The sequence below is a fragment of the Candoia aspera genome, chromosome 4 (genome assembly GCF_035149785.1).
Source record: "Candoia aspera isolate rCanAsp1 chromosome 4, rCanAsp1.hap2, whole genome shotgun sequence".
Taxonomy (NCBI): Eukaryota; Metazoa; Chordata; class Lepidosauria; order Squamata; family Boidae; genus Candoia; species Candoia aspera.
Window position 1 is genome coordinate 94,299,012 of NC_086156.1, and position 17,394 is coordinate 94,316,405.

The 17,394-nt window shown below is 36.1% G+C and overlaps 1 protein-coding gene across 1 annotated transcript; it reads left to right on the plus strand.

Annotated features, from left to right (window-relative positions):
* The first annotated feature begins 1,092 nt into the window (after positions 1 to 1,092).
* LOC134496690 (vomeronasal type-2 receptor 26-like) lies at positions 1,093 to 10,704 on the plus strand. Its single transcript, XM_063302400.1, has 6 exons — positions 1,093 to 1,334; positions 4,543 to 4,834; positions 6,055 to 6,879; positions 7,360 to 7,587; positions 8,503 to 8,629; positions 9,803 to 10,704. The coding sequence occupies exons 1-6, from the start codon at positions 1,093 to 1,095 to the stop codon at positions 10,702 to 10,704; spliced, it is 2,616 nt and encodes an 871-aa protein (XP_063158470.1).
* Positions 10,705 to 17,394: the final 6,690 nt, after the last annotated feature.

Here is a 17,394-nt window from a genome sequence, read left to right on the forward strand (position 1 = left end):
ACCCAGCCACCTTTCATGCCCGAAACAAGACTAGAATTCACAGCCTCCTGGTTTCTAGTTCAGCACCTGAACCACTACAGCAAAATGGCTCTCTAATAATATGGCTTTGGTGTATAAAGACATCCATCTTGGAAATAAAGCCATTTGGCATTCCGTCTTTCAGTTTCTTCTGTTGTATCATCTCTGGTATTAGGTGGAATGGATTTAATCACTTTTTCCTCACCTGTGTGTGAGAGTAAATAGAAGACTAACAAAAATTAAACGTAAGTCTAAAAGTTTTTTTTTTTTTTAGTATAGAAATGGCAAGCTATAGCTAATACCTGGGGAAAGAAAGTAAATAGAAGATGGAAGCCTCATCACCACTATAACTGCAACTGCAACCATCATCATTATATCACCAGTGATGGATGAATGATTCTATGAAAATGTCATAAGTCACTATCTGAAAATGGCCTATAACTATGAAGTGGTTATGGCTAGAATGACGTTTGCCAGGAGCTGGATTTAACCAAAATTCTTAACATGACAATTTGACTCCTCAAATTAATTATCAGTTGAAATATTGGATGCTTGTGTATTATATAATTGCATATTTCCAGTTTTCTACTTCCCTAGCTATGGTGAACTATGCTATAAAAATGTAAATGGAAGAAGTGATGAAGTGAAAAACTTATAGCAACTTTGCTTTATTCTCAGATCTCTACTTTAAATGCAAATTATCATTTCCCTGTTCAGCCTGTCTTGCTTCTCGTACACACCTATGCCAAATTCCAATGTAATAAACATGTTTCCAGTAGCAATTTTGCAGAAATATCATTAACTGATTAGCAGTTATTTCCCCCTGTATTTATCAGGTGACTATGACTAATTCAGCTCTTGTCCAAATCTCTGTAGAGCTCTAATATTGTCTGCCATTTAGCATACTAAACAGACGGTGAAATCTTCTATAAATAACCCTTGTATCATTCTGAGTTATACATATTATTCTATACCTGCCAGGTAGGGATCCATTCGTTCTATCTTATCAAATTAAGAGTAATTAAGAGTAATTAGCTCTTTAAGACAATTTAATATATTCAGGCATTATCAGTAATGCCTATCCCGACAAAGGTTGGAATATTTGCAAAAAAGATGATGATTGTAGTGTTTCTGCCTCACAGAGTGTGCAAAGCAAATGCAGAGAGCTGCACTGTTAGTGAACCAATTCCTATTCTGCACAAGTATTATCAGCCAGGTGACTTCATCATTGGTGGTATTATTCCTCAGATCCTTAGGCCATATAATCCATTAGACTTCTGTGACCATCCCCATCATGCCATGATTGATGAGCTAATGTAAGTAATTAGGGCTTTTCTTCCCACCATATATCCTGTTTAATGTCACAGTCTCCTCTGGATGTACCAGGATGATGAGGAATCATATATTTGCTGAAAGTAATCCATCCAGTATCCTTTCCTCCTCATTCCATAGTGTGATTGTCACTGAATTGAGAGGCTATTTTAGCTCTTCTGGGCCATGGTTCAAATTTAATATAAAAACACAATGTCAGATTACTAGTAAACAACTTCAAGAATTTTGAAGAGGGATACTGGAGCTTCTTCTTGTCCTGGAACTGAAGATCTAACTTATAGGAATATTTACTCCAGCATAAGAGATGAATATGACTCTATGAAGTCACCACCAATAGCATAATGTTTACACAGCAGTTTTTTCCCCCCCTTATATTCTGCATTATTTTATAGATTGATTTTTTCTACAATCCATTTGAAATGTTGTCATATTGTTAGAGACCTTTATCAAATTATCTGTTCTATGTAAACATTTTGTTCACTTCCTTATCTTGCTTCTGTTGCAGTCCACACTCTGTCTCTGTTGCCTAGAGGTACAGTACACGGTGTGACATTGTCTTCTTTCATGACCATCACCCCCTTACAGCCAACTCATAATAAGACTCAGTACATTATACATCGAAGCAAAATCATCATCATTATTATTTATGTGAACTATCCACTGAATCCCATACTTTTTCCTTTAAAAAGAATAGCCTCTTTTGGCAGGGTCATCCTTCAAGAGTCCCAGTAATTCTCTGTATTTACATTGTTTGTTGTAAAAGGTGGATTTCATTTTCATCCTTTTAAGCCATCACAGGCCAATAATTTTATTTTTAATTGTTGGTTGGGATAAGGACTTTTAGAATTGAGCTCTTGATTGGTCTTAAGTGTTATCATTTAACTCCACTGACATGTTGGGGAGGAATGGGCATTCTTACTCTATGGGAAGTGATTTTAGTACCTGCACTTAATTCTGCAGCATATACAATATGTACAATATTTTGTTAAATTGCTTTACCTGTTAAATCTTTTACCAATGAAAACCTTTCAGTATAGGATATAGCTGGTGAATCCTATACTGGAATAAACTGAACTTCTCATTATATTTCTATCTTGGATGAGGTTAGTTCTTATGAAGCAGCTTTTTGAAACATGTAGAAATTAAAGCTGAGTTTGATTTACTTCAGCAGGCTTCTGATCAATTTATTTAACTTTACCATATATTATTTGGTCTCTTTAGTCCCAATGCCATTGCTATCTTGGAAGTATAAACTATAGCTCCTAAATTGGTAACTTATTTTTATGAAGAAGTTTTTTTTAAAAAGTGAAACCAATATTATTTATACAACTTTTCTTGTAAAAAGCTGGAAAGTCCTGTTCTTGAAAAAAAGAGATACACATTTTAAAAACAGTACAAGTGTTCCCTTTGGATTTTAAAATGGAGTTAATGCAACAGAAATTTTTGTTCCATATATTTTGAATACTGCTAAGAAAGTTCTATAAAGACTAGTTATGATTGCCTTTCTCTTGGAGATACAGTTCAGGAGTTGGAAGCTAATGCTTTTGGCTTGTTCTAGTATTCCCATGTTTTAGCCTGAAATTCATAGCAGTGTTATCCTGACTTTACAGCAATGACTGCTTGTCAAAGATGCTTATGTTATCCTTGGATGTATTACCAAAATTTCAGATTAATCAAGAACTGTGCATACTTCACACATGGCAGGTAGCCAAAATCATTCTTATGCAATGCCAGAAAACAACAACAACAACCTAACACAATTCAGTGTAGTGCAATAAACTCACATTTGATTTGCAGCATTTGATTGCTGTTATATGCTATTTGCTCAAAAATTCTTTCTTACCTGTCTGTCAAAAGAGCTCCAACTTCTCTTGCACTGTTTTGCCTGTAATATACATTTTCAGACATTTTTCTTTTTCTTGCATATTATTTATGGTACTTACACCATCTATTGTTAATTAAGACCCTATGCTTTGTTAATATTTATAAAACACTGAATTCTGAATATGTATCTTTTTGGGGTTGCCATTATTATTTTGGTTTCATTAATACTACTTTTGTTTACTCGACAGAGTAAAAAAAAGGATTCTTCTATTCCTACTGATAACTATAAAAAGTACTTTTAAGAATTCAGCTATATATTACAAGAAATATAGATATTATTTTTGACATGTTAGAATTTCTAAACACACAATTGCTTTTTCTTTTTTTAGCTTTTGCCATTAAAAAAAAAAATACAATGGGGGGTGAGTTTGTTCAGACTAAAATAACTTGCTTAGCTTTGTCTGCTGGTGGAAAAGCTACCTCCAGTATTCATCTTGCTCTCTTTTCCTGAAGTTTCTATTTCTGAATTAACCCATTTAATTTAAAATGTTTTTAGGAAAATGGTTAATGCTAAAGAGATATTGTGTAGAATGAAAGTATTCTATTAGGGCAACAGAATAAATATAGTCTGCTCTTTTGTTGCAATTTGCTAAAAGAAAGATGGAAACAAAACCATTCTAACTCTCTCATTTATCTGCATCCTTTGGTGTTAGGTTCCAAAATTATAACACCTATTCTAAGTGCTTGGGAGGGCCATGTTCTAAAAACTTTGATTTTTGACTAAATGCAGGAAAAATCTTCTCCTTAATCCCAACTTAAGACAACAAAACCAAATAGCTGAAGAGTGCTTTGTAAATTTATTGAACTGTGACCTCAGGGTGTTTTCAGTAGAAGACAAAAGTTTCCAAGCCAGTAAGCAATCTGTCATGTTGATTACAAACATTGTTATATCACCGCCCTCCTGCATACCTCATTAGGAAAAAAAAATGGTTAATTTAGCGTAAGAAAAGCTTTACCCTTGATCGTAATAGTTGTGAACACCTTGCTTCTTTCTCTGGGTATTGTACAAGATGGCAGTCTGAACAAAGACAGCTTGTTTCTAAGATTTGTACAGACTCTACTCCTTGCCACTTATTCCCTTCCCTGACAGTTCTTTGTTTTGTTCATTTTGTCTACTATTGTAATGCTGATTTGCTCCCCTCTGTTCTCTACATCTTTTGGTTTATCCATCCACAGTTAAAACACTATTCTAAGTCTACATTTTACTAAGTCTGCACTTCTAAAAACTACTGCTTTTGACCAGAGCAAACCCAACCCAACCCCTATGCAGGATTTCCATATGACATAATATATCTCTGTTATTTGCAGTGTATTGACTAAAAATTACCAGCATACTCTGGCCTTGATATTTGCTGTAAAGGAGATAAATGAAAACCAGCAGATCTTACCTAATTTCACATTAGGCTTCAACATTTATGATAGTTATTATGAAGCAAAATGGACCTACCACAGCACTATGGAACTTCTCTCCACACAGAAGAGATTTATTCCCAACTACAGGTGTGACATCCAGAATAATTTGGTAGCAATCATTGAAGGGGTCGATATTGATATCTCACTTCCTATAGCAATCATCCTGAGTATCTACAAGGTTCTACAGGTTGGTTGGGTGCTTGTTATGATTTCTTTTATTTTTTGATAGATTCTATGATTTAGAGTCAAAAAAGTGTGTACTTGAGAAAAACAGGCAGCTTAAGTGCTTTTTAAAATAATATAAAGAAAAGAATTACATTAATTCATTTCCCAGATCTTAAAGAAAACTCATTCTGAGCTGAATGAATACCTTTCTAGGAGTCAGAAGCTCTAGGTTCTGATCAGCTGAGTTCTTGTTTATAATATTTATATTTCTCTGCAATTGTTAAAAAATAAAATGTTTTTGTTTCTATTTTTTATTTTGTGTCTTCAGGACAAATCATATGACTCTGTACACCTTTCTTCAGCTATTCTAGTAACACACACATGGAATGAGATTAAGTTATTCACACACTTCTCTTCAGTAAAGCTTAAAAAGGAGATTTATTTTCAGGTCAAACTCTCAGTTTCCCAATGTCTAAGATGTATATCCCACATATACCAATATAAAAGGAACACTTTATTTGTAAAAAAAAAAAAATGTTTCTTTTTTGGACTGGAGAAATGCTGCTTTGAATGAATTAATATCCTTCTCTTCAAGTGTATTCATGTTATTCAGAATGAATAGCAAACTATCTAAATGTCATAATCCATAATAAATGCAACCATGTAAGAAGCTACTGGTATATCTGTTCTAGACAGGGCCAACCAAAGATTTTAAAAAAGGAAGCAAACTCTCATAATCTGAGTGCAGCCACCAAGAAGTTTCTTCATCCCAGCTAATTACTTTCACCAGAAGAAAAAGGCCTGAGTTCTAGATCAGTGTTTCTCAACCTCAGCAACATTCAGATGTGTGCACTTCAACTCCCAGAGTTCCCCAGCATCCTTGTTCTAGATAATAGTTACTATTTCCACTGACTTCATAATTTTCAAACATTACACTTCTTCAGATTTTCTGGTTGAATACAAGATCAAAGAAATTAGAGAGGAATATTATCCAGTACCAATGTTCACACCTTCATTAATAAAATCAGGTGAATGCTTGAAGAGAGCTAGCATGAGATGCAAATTTAATCTGTTGCTGTTGATGGACAAACTTAATCAAATCCTAAAATGGACACACTGTAAATTAGCAAATATTCGTAAATTATACAAATGTAAATTAGCACACTGTAAATTAGCTAACCCATGGCTTTCTTTTTCATTTCCTTCCCCTCCTCATCTTCAATACACTGTATTGTTGTATAGTTCACATATGGCTCCACTGCAGAGATGAATAATCAAAGAGAAGCACTCCCTTTCTTTCGGATGGTTCCAAATGAAATTTCACAGTACAAGGGCATTCTCCAGTTACTTCTGCATTTCAGATGGATATGGGTTGGAATCCTGGCAATAAATGATGACAATGGAGATAGGTTTGTGCGGAGAATACTTGCAGGATTTCCCATGAATGGCATCTGTTTTGCCTTCATAGAGAGAATCAATATTCCTTTCCTTGATGATTATATTACTTCATTTAGTGAAATGATTGAAATTGTTGATCAAATTAAGAAGAGCAAAGCCAATGTGCTGGTTCTGTATGGAGAAACTCGATCAATGATATATTGGAGATGGATGTTTCGACTATTTGAGGTAAAAGGCATGGTGTGGATTTTCTCAGCCCAGATTGATCTCTTCTCCTTATCTTATCAAAGGGAATGGGACATCCAAGTCATCAATGGAGCATTATCTTTCACTGTTAAGTCATGCAAGCTTCCAAGGTTCCAACATTTTTTTCAAAGCAGAAAACCTTCCAACTCAAAAGGAGACAATTTTCTCCTGGCATTTTGGGAACAAGCATTTAGCTGCAAATTTTCAAATTCCCATACAACTGGGGGCATCTGCAAGGGAGAAGAGAAGCTTAAGGACCTTCCTGGGACAGTTTCTGAAATGTTCATGATGGGATATAGTTACAGCATCTACAATGCTGTTTATGCTACAGCTCATGCACTCCATGTGTTGCAGAAATCCAAATCCAGATATGGATCAATGGCGATTGGACAAAGATGGAAGCTTCAAGATCAACCATGGCAGGTGACTGCCTGTTAAATGAGGTTGGGTGCAATATACCTATGAATGCAAGAGTTAAATTCATCAGTGCAAAAGCCACATGAAGTCTCTATTTTAGATTGCAGTCCTGTACACATTTACCTGGTACCTTTGGAACCATTAGAAAATATTTATGAATAGGTATAACATTGTTAACTCCCTTCCTTTTTCTACTGAAGATTACACCAATTTAATAGTATTGCCAGCTTTCATTTCTATGCATATGACAAGTCTTTCAAATAATCATCTCTATGTTTCAGGATCATGAAAAGGACATATTTTATAGAATGATTCTTAGTCATCAATCCATAAACAATATGACAAAAACATTGATCTTAGTGACTAAAGCAGAGTACTTTAATTTCAGTGCAGGCACCACACTGAAGATAGGGCTTGATAGTCAAAAAGGGCTCTTCTATGCTACGAGTCAATAAATAACATAGCTGATCTTCCTCTTCCTTTAAGTTGCATCATTTGCTCAGAAGTTTCTCATTCAACAACAGTGCCGGAGACAAAATTTCATTTGATCACAATGGAGAATTAATAGTTGGATTTGACATTATCAATTGGGTCACATTGTCAAATCAATCATTTCTTAAAATGAAGGTTGGAAAAATGAACCCCAAGTCTACATCAGAACAAGAGTTCAGCATTAATGACCATGCAATCACTTGGCATTACACTTTCAACCAGGTAGGTCATTATAATAGCCAATTTTAACATTGAGACGAGGTGCAGAAATTACCGCTTTTTATACTGTAACTATATAGTATTTACGAGCTCATGTTCTAAGTCAGGTAACTTGGCACATTCCAGATGCATTGCAACTTCCACAATTTTGTCTTATATTTTTAATGTGAAACATTTTCTAGCTGTACATTTAAAAACAAAAAAAACACAAAATTGCTGTACTATCTGGGATGATCATGATTAGCACAGGGTGATATAACTTGGCTATTCCACATTTTTTCTCTACCATCCTTTGGTTTCCTCAACTATTCCTTTGGCTGAATATATTTCATAATCTTATTCTAAATACTTATTGTAATTTGTATGATATTAGGGATAGAAATCTGTCCTGAAGCAACCCCCTCTTCCAAAATTCATTCCCTAATGGTTAATGGACTAGAAATGGAGGAAGTAGTAGGAATTTCATCTACCCATGGAGAAAGGGAACTGAAGGATGGGTTTTGGAGATGAAGAGTAGTTTCAGGGAGGAGGCCAGATTAGAAGTCCCAATGGGCTACTTTAGGCCATACATTTCCCATCCTTCTGTGCTGTAGTGGTTAACATGTTAGACTAGGATCTGGGAAATCCATGTTCAAGTCCACCCTTCAGATTTTATAGGTGATTCGGAGCCAGTGATGATCTCTCAGCCCAACATACCTCAGAGGGTTGCTGTAGGAAAAAATGAGATGGGAGTATTACAGTCACAATCTTGAACCCTGGAGGAATGGCAGATATAAAATTACCAAGTAAATACAGGATTTAAGGATCACTATTCTATATAAATTATTTTATATGATTATTAGTAGATGAGCAGCAAATGCATTTGTTTCCAAGTCACCCTTGGAGAACAGTCAATATTCCGCTATTTTATTTCTATAGACATTGCCCCTCTCCGTTTGCAATAACAATTGTCAAATGGGTTATAGCAGAAAAAGTCTTGAAGGACAGCCATTTTGCTGCTATGATTGCAATCGATGTCCTGAAGGGAAGATTTCCAACAGGAAAGGTATGACACTTATATTGTTAAGCTGAATGAAAATATAATCATATTTATAGTGGACTAGAAGTTCAAAACAATTGCTTCACAGAACCTACTGTGAGTGAAATTAGAGTTTTTTTTTCCATCTCACAAGAACCACAGCAGTATAAAACTCAGCCAGAAGTGATGTCCTGTGGCCACATTGCTATTCTAGGAAGTGCTAAAGGGGTATCCTATCGTTCTAAATGTTTACGTATAGTAAAAACATTGTTATACAGCAGAAGAGCTATTTAACAAAAGTTACTGTCAGAGAGACACATAAGGCAAAGCCAGAAAGGTGGTAGGTCCAGATGTTTATTTGAGGCCAACTTAAGGTTGCAGGTAAGAAAGAGAAGACAGCAAAGGTTCAAATGCAGTCAACAAATAATAATTATTGTCAGATAGACAAGCTTTAATATGCAGGGATAAACAATCACATAGGCTCATGCAAAGTGGACATTACTTCCAGCAGTGGGCTACTCCACTGAATCTAGCTAGGCAAAATATTTCAGGCTAGTGTAAGGATACCAGACCTGGGCTGAAAAATTCTGGATGACCATTAGATAGCAGCATCAAGATCCAGAGAACTCTCATTCTAACTCTAGTGGTCATCTGGTCTAGTTTTTGGTCTAGGTACTAAAGGAAGCAAGGAAGGAAGGAAGGAAGGAAGGAAGGAAGGAAGGAAGGAAGGAAGGAAGGAAGGAAGGAAGGAAGGAAGGAAGGAAGGAAGGAAGGAAGGAAGGAAGGAAGGAAGGAAGGAAGGTTTTCTTTGAAGAGCCATTCTCATATGAGAACATGAAAAAAGCCTTTGTCTGTTCTGAGAATATGTTGAATTTTAAATGTTAAAAACAGAAACTGGAAGAATTCATATAGCAAGCTAAATAAATCCAAGTCAACCTGCTCTACAGTCCAGGACACCAGAGCTTTTTAAAAATCTATAAAATGATTAACCTTAATGGATATCAACCTCCCAAAGCAAGAAATTAAGCTCGGTGGACATTGTTTGATCTTTACCCTACCCAGAGGATAGGAAAGGGGAAGGAAGTTTGAAGACAAAAGGTTTACTAAGTAGGTTTGAAAATATCACATTCTCTAATTTATGCAGTATGAATAATCCCAAATGGTGGTGCCATATAACTAATTATATTCTGTCTTTTTCAGACATGGATGATTGTTTTAAATGCCAAGAAGACGAATATGCAAACAAAGAACAGTATTTATGTCTTTCCAAAGTCAGTACTTTTCTATCTTATGAAGACCCTTTGGGAATGAGTTTAGTTTTGTCTGTTACTGCTTTTGCTGTCATCACAGCTGTGGTGCTTGGAATTTTTGTGAAGCATCACAATACTCCTATTGTCAAAGCCAACAACCGAGATCTCACCTATACCCTTCTCTTCTCTCTCCTCCTTTGCTTTCTTTGTGCTTTGCTGTTTATTGGCCAACCCACGAAAGTAACATGTCCTCTACGACAAATGGGTTTTGGAATTATATTCTCAGTGGCAGTTTCTTGCATGTTAGCAAAAACTATCACAGTGGTTCTGGCTTTCATGGCCACCAAGCCAGGAAGCAGTATGAGAAAGTGGATGGGGAAAAGACTGGGCAGTTCCATTGTTCTTTCCTGCTCCCTGATTCAAACAGGCATTTGTGCCATATGGATTATAACCTCTCCCCCCTTCCCAGATGTTGACCTGCAGTCAGTGACTGAATATAAGATACTGGAATGCAATGAAGGCTCCTTGATTATGTTCTATTGTGTCCTAGGCTATATGGGTTTCCTAGCCATTGTAAGTTTCACAATGGCTTTCTTTGCCAGAAACTTACCAGATACTTTCAATGAAGCCAAATTTATCACTTTCAGCATGCTGGTCTTTTGTTGTGTATGGTTATCCTTTATTCCAGCTTACCTAAGTTCCAAGGGAAAATACACAGTGGCTGTGGAGGTCTTCTCAATCTTAGCCTCTAGTGTTGGGTTGCTGGGTTGTATCTTTTTCCCCAAATGCTTCATAATTTTACTGAAACCTCAGCTAAATAACAAAGATCAGCTAATAAGAAGAATAACATAATTTGCGTGTGTCTGCATCTTTTACAACTGTGATTTGTGTTAAAGGTGTATGGATTGATTCTGATCCAGTTTCAATTGTCAATTCAATCTCAGTTGGTAATTATTTATTAAATTGGCTTGACAGTTCTGTTTGAACTCCTTAATTGGGGCAAGTCAATTATTATTTTTTTAGTCTGCGGTACCCCATTCAAAGAGCTGATTTTCCAGTTCATTTCAGAAAATCAGTTTGATTGAATAAATTTGAATAAAATCTCTGAACTAAGATTTGCACATACCATGTGTAGTATGCCATAGAATTATTTTTAACACATTTCTTTGCAACAGATATCCTATTGACCTCTTATTACCTCAATGCATATGTCTATGTGTAGGTGTACTGTATGTGTATGTGTATCATCTGAAAACTTCTTTTTCTGCAAATACTATTGCTTTTTTTTCTAAAATAGTAGAAAAAATTGTCAGCATTTTGATTGGAGGTATATGGGGCTTTTAACTTCAGTTATAAGGCAGTTGAGAGATGTATACACAATTTAACTTTCATTGCACAATATTCCCATACTTCAATTAAATCCCATGAATGAACTCCTCCCACAGGGTTTTTTCAGGGATGATTTTATTTATTTTATTTATTATTCAAATTTAATTAGGAAGGAGGCAGGATAGTCAGGAAGGAGGCAGAAAGAAAGAGAAATATGCCCCCCAAACCAACCAACCAACCAATCAAACACCATAATTAATGGTATTGCATTTATTATTATTATTATTATTATTATTATTATTATAGTAAATACCAAACACACAATTTAAAAACAAACAACACCCCTCTCCCCCCCCCCATTGGCCTCATGGGGTAAACTAGATAGGAATCACAACCAGATGAGCTAATTCTACTTTATTGTAAAGCTACATTAACAGAATCTTGCAAGTATGAAAGTACAGTTCTGCCCCCCTCCATCTCCTTTACAGCCTGAGAAATTGGTGTGTGTGTGTGTGTCTCTTCTGAGCCTCTTGCCCTATCCACTATCCAGCCGCAGGCTATGCTGTTTCTTATCTGACCATTCCCTTGGCAGTATCTCTTCGCCCAGTCTCCCAAGGTCTTTCCCACATACCATTATACTCCCACAAAACATAACACAGATGTTTGTTAAAAGCCTATTTATGTCTGAGCTAAAACCATCTATAGTAGGATATTGATCAAGTTCAGAAACTTCTACTTGGCAATGCTGTAGCACAACATTTGCCTACAGATCTAGAAACTTCCTAATTTTGGTTGTTTAGTAGGTAGTGCACAATTGCCTTGTGAGGATGATCTAAATACTGTAGTTTGTAATAAGAGGGGAAATTAATTCTGCCCTCCATGGATGGTAGATAGGGCAACTCAGAAGTACATTTGCTATGGTTTCAGTTTCAATGTCTGAGAAGATATATAAATGTTCTTATAAATTATATAAGGAATACCACTGAACCTACCTGACAGTACCACTGTGGGAAAAGCATCTGGACATGCCATGTATCAAGCCACCCAGAGTTGTTGTGTATGAGTTGTGTGGCAAAGAAATTTGATAAATAAATTTTAAAAAAATAATCCTGTCTCATAGGAAGGCCTTCACATGCCAATGTGAAGGCCTTCCTATGAGACAGGACTAATAAATGATACAGATATTTGAGAATAGTGAAGGGTGGATGGATGCACTCATTTTAATGAAGATGAGAAATTCTATTCCTTTGTAAATCAAGATCTAAAATTCTTTGCTTGAATTCTCTCCAGACCTCATCTAAGCCTAACATAGATACAGACTGGGGGATAAGCCCACAATGAACCAGATTGTCCATTATTTGTGTCATCCAGGGAGACTAGTATCTGTCTGTGGAATCCTTGGTGCTCTCTGAGCCTTGTTGTTTTCTTGCAGATGTTTCATTGCCAGACTAGGCAACATCTTCAGTGCAAAGAGGGAGGCCCACTCCCTCTTCGCACTGAAGATGTTGCCTAGTCTGGCAATGAAATGTCTGCAAGAAAACAACAAGGCTCAGAGAGCACCAAGGACTCCACAGTTCAACCCTGAGCTACAAATATTCACCTCAATTCGTATCTGTCAAAATTAGTTAGGCTAGAGATTTGCCACCCCCTCCCCAATTTTTTAAGATGGTAATTCAACCAGCAGAGTCACAATTGAGCCACAACTGAAATGCAGTTGAACATAAGCCAGAGAAGACTACTGAGTGGGGAACCTGAAGCATAGATGTAAGAATTTAGACTGAACAGCTTCCAATATGTGAATGTTGTAGAAATGAAGACTAGGACGCTCGGGTCTTCATTCAGGAAAAGAGTTTAATATGCGCATAGGTTCAGACAAGCTCATGCTTCAAATTCTGAACCCCGAAGGTACGGGGTCCTACTTCTTTTATACCCCCCCATTGGGTGATTATACAGCATAGACTAAGTATCAACTTAGAGATATATGATATAACTTTAAAAGCAAGCCGTGTGAAACAAGCCTGGAGGAGCTGGTGAGCTTCCTCCCCGTTCCTTATCTTTTCTCACCTAGTTGCTACAGAATACACATACATTCTTGTTTCTTATCTGCCCATTCGGCTCTTCCCCACATACCACACTTGCAACAGATAGCTTACTTGCAATAGACAATTGCCTGATGAAAGGGCTTTAGTTCTTTGTTGTTTCCTTGACCCTAATTCCAATTCCACCTCATGAATATCCTTATAAGCATAACATTGTGCACCGTACAGCATTTTAGCTGATTGGATGTTTCAGGAAAGAATTCTAACAGAGAACAAACTGGATTCACATCAGTTTATTCCACTGCTGACCGATGTATCCTTTTGCACCACCTCTCTGCGAAGTATACTAACCTTCCTGGAACTAACCAGTACACTGCTTTTATAGATCTGAAAGAAGCATTTGATTCAATTTCTCTTAAGAGGCTGTGGCAAAAAAATGGCAACTTCCTCTAGTGATTGCTGATTCTTGCAGTTAATTATGATGTTGCATAAAAGTACTACAATGCAGGTCCAATGCTCAAATAATGGAGAATTGACTGAGCCTATTCCAGCTTTTAAGGGAGAAAAACAAGGGTGTATTCTCCCCCCTTATTATTTATTTTTTATATCAGCAATATTATTCAGGCTCCCACTAAAGTTGAATTCCTGGAGAGTAAACCAACTTCCAATCTGCTATATGCTGACCATGCTGTAATCTTGTCCGTATCCCAAGCATGGTTGTGATGCTGTCTTCACACTCTCATTTCCTGCCAACACTTTGAAACGCTGGACATTTATCATGGGAAAACCAAGGTGGTTGTATTCACCAAGGACCACACCAATCACCCCCACATTTGGAAAATCTACAACTATCAGACTAAGCGAGAGAAGGCTTTCAAATATCATGGCCTGCATTTCCAGTCATCTTCTTCTTGGAAGCTTCAGCGTTCAAACCTTTTTTTGCATGCCCAGCAGAAGCTTCTAACTGTAAAATAATACTAAGATATTAAATCATGGTTATAAAAGTTTGTTTCTACGGTATATTCATATTGAACAGTGATGTAAACACTTGAATATTCTGTGCCATAATAATTGTGGCTAGTATTTTGTTATCATTATTTAAATTTTGAATTAAACGTGTCCTCATGTATACCAATGTCTTTTGATTTATTGTTACAATGGATTTATACCTGGATTATGTTCTTATTATCATAGCAACTGCCCAGAATCACTGGGAGTCAGGCTGCATATAAATTTAATATATTATTATTATTATTATTATTATTATTATTATTATTATTATTATTATTATTATTATTATTTTCTGCTATCCTTTTAATTGCTGTGAGCGGCATATTGTTGCCTGGGCTAATAAATACCATTAGTTGGAACAGAGATGTTTTAAATTTATTTATCAGATTTGTACACCACTACAATCTGAGATTCTCAGTGGTTAAAACCAGTAACATATTGTAATAAAAATTAAAACATCCACAGTAATACAAAAAGAACACATATGGTAAGAAAAAGTAAATAAATTAAAGATCAGAGTCAACAAAAAGACATAATTAATGAGATTTTAAGGTAGCTAAAGTAGAATCTACTGCACAATGATGGTTTAATGACAGGTGGCAAGACAAGTACCCTTAAACCTACTTAGGATAGGATATAGGATAAGATTATTATTTATTAATACACACACACACACTTTATCCTATCAGATTTCAGAGGGAGAAGAAATATATTCAAAACAAAACAAGACAAGGCAATAAAAGCAATAGAGAACACAATGTATTGCCTGTCTGCCCAAAATATTCCTCTTTGTACATGTACCAGGATAGCAAGGGGCCTTTTTTAGTTGTCTGGAGACTCTTTTGCATTTTTTCTCTTGGAAATCAGAAAGTGGCTGGGAAGATTTCAGAACATTCCAGTCCAAGAATGAATTTGCCCTTATCCTCTAGAGAAAATAAAAACCATTTCATATATCCTCTTGGCCATGTTGATTGGTTAGAGCTTGGTTAGAGCTGAAACAATAGATCCTTCAGAATAATACTCAATATGCTTTAAGGACAACTCCCCCCTGGCTTGTTTGGAAAACTCTTCTCCCATGCCAAATATCACATTTTTTTTGTTTGTTTTTTTGCCCAACTGATAGGAGACCCCTTACACTCCCTCACTTTAACATTTTTGCCACCTTTGCTACTGGAAGGGAGATTTGGGAAATATGATTCTTACATGATTATATTATACTGTATTATTCCTGAAGTAAAGCAGATTATAATTCTTACAAATAAATAGGCAATGCTCCTATGCAAGAGAAAAATTGCCCATCTGTGTTGGGGGAAATAGAATCAGTTTCTCATGTGCTTCTGTATTGCTCTTTTTATACTGCTTGATGAATTGACCACATCAATTGACCTTTACGAATCCATAGTAATGGTTGCTCAGAATACTCTCCTTCTCTTAGCTGACATGTCATTTGAAATATCCAGAATGTCCACTAAATGTTGTTCAATTCCTGTTGGTGTTCAATATTTAATAGTGTAGTAACTCAGTTACTAATAGATTTGTATTTGTAACATACTTTTACTTTTAGGGCTAATTTTGATTACCAGTGTGGATATTATATTGTAACATCATTTCTTTCTCTTTTGCGTCTAATAAAACTAATTAACTATGATCTCTATCCTTATTGGCTAGAAAACAGAATAAATGGCAGTAATAGAGGGATACTTCTATCCACAAGTGCTCTGTTACTGATTATGATATCATTCCTACTAGCTGATTTATTAGTCACTGACATCCAGAACACTGACATCCAGAACACACCCTGGAGAAGATGCTGATGCTAGGGAGAGTGGAAGGCAAAAGGAAGAGGGGCCGACCAAGGGCAAGATGGATGGATGATATTCTAGAGGTGACGGACTCGTCCCTGGGGGAGCTGGGGGTGTTGACGACTGACAGGAAGCTCTGGCGTGGGCTGGTCCATGAAGTCACGAAGAGTCGGAAGCGACTAAACGAATAAACAACAACGACATCCAGAACACTTAATTTAATCAGGTCTTATGAAGCTCCAGCCTTAGAGTTTAATCACTGGTGTGAACATTTAAAACTGCATTGTCTATCTTTATTTTTTTCAACAACAACAACTAAATATGTAGTATCACCTCGAGGAAATAGAGAGTTCTAGGTTCTCCAGGTGGCAATGCAAAAATATATTTTTACATCATGGTTTTAAATGTTGGCTGCAGTTTTAATTTTGCTTTCATTATCTTGTTAGTCATTCTGACTCTGTCTTCATGATCACAGTTACAACATGCATAGGTATTCTAAGATCATCGGCTATATCCATGAGATCAAAGAAAGAACTTAGTTATTATATCTGTAGCAAGTTGAACAGAATAAAACAAAACAAAAAGGAATACGGGAGGGAGAGTAGCCATTTCTGGGGATGGTTAGTTTCTTAGAAGGACCCAGTTCTGCCTGCAAATCATAAAGAACTTTTAACCATCGAGGTTTTTATTATATTTATTGTATCTGTATTATAGGGTTTTATAGTTTTATATTTTTATCTATCTTTTATTGTAAACCACCCAGAGACCCTTTTGGGAGATGGGCGGTGATAAATTTGATTAATAAACAAACAAACAAACAAACAAATAAATAAATACAAGATTTTGAGATTTCATTATTTTTCTTCAATACAAATATCTTAATATTTATATGCACAAGTCATTACTATTCAAGTTTTAAACACTGAGTTAAACTTAAACCATATGAAATCTTCTGTTCAATCTTGCCTCTTCAGAAATACAGAGCTAATTCAAAGGCTTGGAACTGACAAATGGTAGTGAACCGCCATTTAGAATCTGATGCACAAACTTCTTTCCAGGAATACATTCTTCTCATATTTCCTGCACCTCCACCAGAGGTGTTCTATCAGAAAAGAAAAGCCCTAATCATTTTTACAGCTTCAGACCATATCCATACAGCTTTGTTATGTTCCCCTCTCATCCTGGAGCCAAAATACAACCTTACTGGGAAGCCAGAACAAGTCTATGCTGCATTACTTTCCATATACAGCAGCATTAAAACATAATACCCTAAAAGCCATGATTGATGATTCCCTTGGCTGGGATTCCAGCCTTGCCAAATTTTTGGCATGGTCTTCTCAGTAGCTGTCCTTTGCATGCTG